The sequence below is a fragment of the Tauraco erythrolophus genome, chromosome 8 (assembly GCF_009769465.1).
Source record: "Tauraco erythrolophus isolate bTauEry1 chromosome 8, bTauEry1.pri, whole genome shotgun sequence".
NCBI lineage: Eukaryota > Metazoa > Chordata > Aves > Musophagiformes > Musophagidae > Tauraco > Tauraco erythrolophus.
The window spans coordinates 4564788-4570771 of record NC_141472.1 but is presented as its reverse complement, the minus strand read 5'-3'; the positions used below and the strand labels follow the sequence as shown (position 1 = coordinate 4570771).

Below are 5984 nucleotides of genomic sequence, written 5' to 3'. Positions count from 1 at the left end.
TTCCAAGCCTCTTTGCCTTCGCAGACCCTCGCTTCACTCCGTAAGTGGAAAGTTTCGCTTTAAAGTTCGCTCGTGGCAGGGATTTGCCGTGCACTCGCGTGGGAATTTTTTCTCGTTGGCTGTTGTTTGCTATAAGTTTTTGGTTATTTATTTTTTTCCCTTTTTTTTTTTTTTTTTCTGTTTGATTTTTTTTTTTCGGGTGGCTTTGTTTGAAACCCCGATTTGGAAACTTTTCCTTCGAAAACAAAACAAAACAAAAACAGCCAACCAACTTGTGGTTCTGAGCGTAGGGAGAGATCAGGGTCGTGCTTGCTCCAGCTGCTGATGCTGACTCCTGATGGCAAACCTGCTGACGTGCACCGGGATGGGTACCACGATCTTAGGGTTTCGGGAGGGCTCCCCTGTCTTGGAGTTGGCGTTGCCCGCCTTGACCCGTTTCCATTTAGCCCGTCTGTTCTGGAACCAGATTTTCACCTGCACCTCACTGAGTTTGAGAGCGTGAGCGATCTGGGACCTCTCCGTCAGGGACAGGTACTTTTTGCAGTGAAACTCCTTTTCCAGCTCCAGCAGCTGCTCGCTGGTGAAGGCTGTTCGCCTCCGCCGGTTTTTGCCCGTGGACGTGGTGTTGGTGGAATTGGGGGGGTTTTGGGGGTTTTCCTCCAGCGCGTTGCCAGAGTCCTCTTCCTTGTGAGCCGCCTGGCCGGGGATGTTGTCGTCCGAGCTATAGTCTAGATCGCTGTCCATGGAGAAACTTTCCTCCTTGCCTTTCGCGTCCTCTTCTGCTTTGGGGTCCTCCTTGCTCTGGCCCCGGAGAGCCCCGGCTGGAAGCGAAGCAGAGGCCTTTCGTTAGCATTTGGTCCCCTCCGTCCCGCCGCCACCGTGTCCCCCCTCCCACCCCCCCGGCCCGCAGATCCATCATCCGAAAATTGTTGAGTTTTGGGTCTTTTTTTTTTTTTTTTTTTTTTTCCAGTGTCTTTCGTTTGGATTGATTTTATTATTATTTTTCCAATCGGCGGGGGCTCGAAACCTCCCTTTTCCTCCTCCCTTCTCCTCGGCCTTGCGCCCCACCGGACCCCGGGGGCCAGCCCTGCCTCCTCCCGCGGGTCCCCCGGTTCCGGAGCCGCCCCTTCCCCCCGATCCCCTTCCAGCCCGTCCCGCCGCGGGGTGATGCGACGCGACGCGATGCGATGCGATGCGTGGAGCGGGCAGCGGGACCCCGACTCCCCCACCCCCCCCGCCCCGACGGCTCCGGCGCTCACTCACCGAGGGAGGCCTGGACGGCGTCGGCGGCGGGGAAGGGCAGGAGGGCTCCGTCCTTCCCCAGGAAGGCTTTGCCGTCGTCGCCGCCGCCGTCCGGGGACATCCCCTCGGCTTTATCGAAGTTACCCGGGGGTGCGAACTTCCTGGCGGCCTCCTGGTGCTGGGGGGAGGCGGGGAAGGTGCCGGGCAGCGTGGCCATGAGGGTGGAGGTGAGGGCCATGCCCTGAGCCAGGCTGGAGCAGAAACCCGTGGGCAGGCTGGGGAGCTGGTGGTGGTGGGGATGCGCGGGGGGCAGCGCCGGTTGCAGGGCTCCCTGCGGCAGGGCCGGGGGCGGCGGGGGGGGGCGGCGGGAGCACCACGGGTCGGTAGGGCATGAACATGGGGTAGCCGGTGTAGACGAAGTGGCCGGGGGCGGGCGGCGGGGGGCTGCCGATGAGCGAGTCGATGCTGAAGGCCGTGCTGCTTCCCAGCGGGCGCTGCATCATCATCAGCGAGGGCTGGAAAGCCGCGCTCATGCCGGAGCGGCGGCGGCAGCGACCACCTTCTTCTTCCTCCTCCTCCTCTTCCTCCTCCTCAGAGCCGCGCAGCGCCCACGCGTGGGGCAGAGCCGGGGCGGAGCGGGGCCGCGGCCCGCCGCCGCCGCCCGCACATCGGGGCTGGCCCCCCGCCCGCCGCCGCCGCCGCCGCCGCCGTGCGCCCCCGCGGAGCCCGCCCGCCGCCGCCGCGCCGCTCTGCCCGCCCGCGCTCCCCCGCGCCCATTCACATTTTGCCCGGCTGGGAACCCGGCCCGCCCCACGTGGCCACCGCCGCCGCTTCCCATTGGGCGAGAGGGAGGCGGGGCGGGGCCGAGCGCTGAGACCACGCCCCCCAGCGCCTCCTCTCCGCGCCCCCTCCCCTCCCCATTCACCGCCGCTGGACGGGGCGGCCCACGCGTGAGCGCCCACCGCCCCGCGGGACGCCCCGCCGGGGACCCACGCCACGCGGTGCCGTCGCGGACCCCCGTGGGGTCCCCCACTCCCCCCGGGGCTTGTGACATTCCCCGTCAGACGCACCGATTTTGGTGCCTCCAAAGCGCTGAAACCCCCTTTTTTTTAAAAAACACCCACCCCCAAACCCGATTTTATTCACATTTTTCTCTCCCTCTCTCACCCCCCCCCCTCCCTTTTTTCCCTTTTTTTTTTTTTTGAAAAGCCCCCAAATAGGCTCCATGTGGTTCTGGGTAAAGTCAGCCCCTGGCTTGGCTTTGAAATTGCTTCTGCAATTATGTAAAAGAGCCATTCAGCAACACGGCGGAATTAAAAGCGATGGAGGGCTGCTCCCTTTTCTCCGGCGAGCCTCTCATGTTGGCCGGCTCAAAGCCTTTTCCAACACGACGTCTTTGGAGAGGACAAAAGCTGGGACAAAAAAAAAAAAAAAAAAAAAAAAAAGGAAAAGGGGGGAAGAAAAAAAAAAAGCCCCCAAACTTGTAAATTGAACGTCAAGGGAACTTTACACAATTTCAAAGGCCATAAATAATGATAAAGGGACCAGGCGAAGAGGCAAACCCAGGCAATTAATGGAGGTTCCCAAGCAAAGATCAAGTGGTTTGGAAAATAAAATTAAATGAAAGAAAAAAAAAAAAAAAATGGAGGGGGAAAAAAAAAAAAAGAAGGGGGGTTGGCTGGGGGTGGGATCCCTCCTGTCTTTGGGAAGTTGAAGCCTTCCCGGGACAATGGCACTGGCTGCGCCTCTGGGCTTGGTTTTGAGGGGCTTTTGGGCACAAACCTCAACTGAAAATGGCTTCTGGCTGGCAGGGGGATGTCCCCAAAACCAAGGGTCAGCAGGAGGTCCTGCTCCTGTCTGGCCTACCAGCTTGGGAAGCTCTTAATGACCCGCCACTCATTTCTAGCTAATTTATGCCCATATTTTGCAGAGAAGGATGGCAAATGTCAGGCTGGGGGGGCTGCACACCCCAGGAGGAAGGTGACCCCCTCACAGCAGCTGGGCCAGCGAGTGCCAAGGATGGGGACACCCACGCTCTGTCCCCCAAATCTTACCCCTCCCGGCCAGCCGCCCTCCAGGCCCCAAAAACCTGGAGGGCACGTGGGGGCGAGACAAGGGGTGAGGGTGATCCCTTGAGCATCGTCGCAGCTGCACGTCCCAAGGGAACACCCCCTCAAAGCAGAGGGGGCTTTTACCCTCCTAAAATGTGCCCACTGGGGTTTGTCCCCTGAGGGGTCATGACTTCCTGCCCAGCCCTCAGTAAGTGGCATTTTTGCCCTCACCCCCCAAAAAAAAAACCACTGACTGCTAATTCCCACCACCGAAACTCAACGGCTTCCCCAAATGGGGGGTTGGGGGGTGCCCCCCGCCCCGTGTCCGGATATCTGGGTCGGTTTATCCCTCTGCGTTGCCAGCCAACATCTGAAACCGTTCTTTTCTCGGCAGAAGCCATTAGGGGGGTTATTGCTTTGGGGCCTGGGCTCAGTTTTACCGCCCGGGCCTGCATCCGGCTCCTCATCCTTGGCTTGATGCAGCTTTTGGGGTACCAAGCCCCATTGGTCACTTGAGGCGTGAATTTTGGGGTTCTCCCCTCCCCAGTCCTGCTGGAGAAACAATTTTTCCCAGCGATGTGGCAAACGGGACAGGGCGGACTGCCGTCGAAGCAGCTGCTGCTGGGGACGGAGGGAGGTGGAGGGTATATGTGTGCATGCACACACTTTTGCTGACTTCAAGGGATTGGGAAAAGTTTCCTTATACAGCTCATTTCCATATGTCCCGGCTCCGTCTTGCGGAGGCCACCATATGTGCGGCAGCACGGCGCTCGGGATTTTTCCCAGCGAGGATTCGCTCTCCCCTGAGGATGCTTCGTAGCCACACGCGTGGCTGTTTCTCTCTCCCATTTTTTTTCCCCTTTCCCTTTCCTCCCCATCACCCAGCAGGCATCGTCGGATCGTGGCCCCTCTCCTGCCTCCCGCTCCTTCCCGCCGCGGCGGATGGAGCCGAGCTAAACCCTCCAGCCTCTCAAGTCAGCAGCATCTCCGCTCCTTCCAAAAAACCAACCAGAGCGGGCTGGAAATCCTTGCAGAGAAGCAAAGCTTTCGTTTAAATAGAAAAGCAGGGGAGGGGGGAAAGAAAAAAAAAAAATCATCTCTTCTCAGGAAACCGCGTTAGATTGCGGAAAGGGGAGATAATTAGGCATGGTAATCTGGCAGGGCATGGAAATGTGTACCAACACCCCGCTCCTGCAGCTGTTTTTATTGTCAGCCCTCTTCAAAATTTGCCCACAAACAAGTGCCTTTGCAAGACGGGAGTATTATTTCAGACGAGAATAGGCTTTTTGTTCGGCACATAATTAGCTGATTTTTCTCCCGGAGAAAAAAAACCTCGGCGATCTCTGATTGTCGGAGAAGCAACCGGAGCGTGATTGTGCCTGGGAAGTGTAACAGGCGGGAGGGAGAAGAGGGGCAGGCAGGGCAGGGGGAGCCTGGCCAGCCGCCCCTGCACCCCACGGAGGGACCCCCACCACCAGTGGGACACGGCAAGAGCCTTTCCCAGGGGGTCTAAATCTGAGTAGATGGTAGAAATCAGTACTTTGGAGGGTCACACTTGGTTGTGGAGAAGGGGGTGAAACCCCTTTTGCCCCTGGGCAGCCTGGCTGGGCTGTAGCGCGGGTGCAGAGCTGGTCTCACATGGCCCCAGCTTGAAACATGGCACCAAAATGCTGCTCAGGGAGGCTCCCGCATCCCCCAGAGCAGGTGATGCTAAAAAGCAGGTGGCTTCTGGTAGGTTTTTTCCCAAAAAAATGCCTTGCCAGGAGAGGAGCATCAGACATGTGGAGGCATCTTTGAATGGGGCAGGTTTTGGGGAGTGTCGGTGAGTCCAGTGGCCTCTTGGCTGGGCAGATAGAGCGCGTGCTAAATAAATTTGGGGGCTTTTCCCCCAAATCAGGGTAGGGAGGAGGTACAGCTTTTTGGAGCAAAGAAGCGAAACAAGAGGGGGCCACGGAGGAAGAAGAAAACTAGGAGGTGCTTGAACCCTTCCAGGTGTGAGTCCGTAGGGTGGCAGAGGTCAGAGCATCCCTGTGCCCGGATGGCAGCTCGAACCGTGTCCCTGGAGGGCAGAGGGAGGGGGGCTGAAGGCCCCTCCAGCCTGTTTGCAGGGAGCTGTGCTGTGGGTTTCCACGGGGCACACGGGCTCGTGTCCATCCTCCCACGAGGCGTCGGGGGGCTGTGCTGGTGGGATGCGTTATTCGGAGCAGGGTGCGTGTCGCTGCGGGTCCCTCAGGCTGCTGGGCTATCGAGGAGGGGTGGGGGGTGTGTTGGGGGGGGGCAGCTTTGTTTTGCAGCCCACGATAAACCCAAGGATTTTATTAAAAGCAAAACTCAGGCTTACGGAGACCCCGGCGAGGTAATTCTTGCAAAACCCTCTGCCTTCACCAGGGAAATTTTAATTGCGTGGGAAACATCACCGAAAGCATCTCACCCGGCTGTGCTTTTTTGTAGGGGGGGGGGGTGGGCAAGAGGGGAGACCGTGAGCAAAACTACCTCCCCCAAATCAGTGCGTACTGCCTGACGCAGGGATTAGGTCTGAGCGCCAAAATAAGGGATGGATCCGGGGCTCTCCGTCCTATACCCCGCTGGGGTGCACCCCACGGGAGGGTGTTCATCCCCGCAGCGAAGGGCTCGGCTTGGGGGGGCGAGGGGGGCGGGTTTGTGCGTGGCTGTGGGCTCGTTTCGGCGTCT

General features: G+C 59.0%; 1 protein-coding gene across 1 annotated transcript; it reads right to left on the bottom strand.

Moving 5' to 3' along the window:
• Positions 1 to 297: 297 nt before the first annotated feature.
• On the bottom strand, positions 298 to 1775 carry GBX2 (gastrulation brain homeobox 2). Its single transcript, XM_086615860.1, is given in 3 exon segments — positions 298 to 821; positions 1264 to 1603; positions 1605 to 1775. Coding segments are annotated over 3 exon segments (1035 nt in total).
• Between the last annotated feature and the right edge of the window lie 4209 nt (positions 1776 to 5984).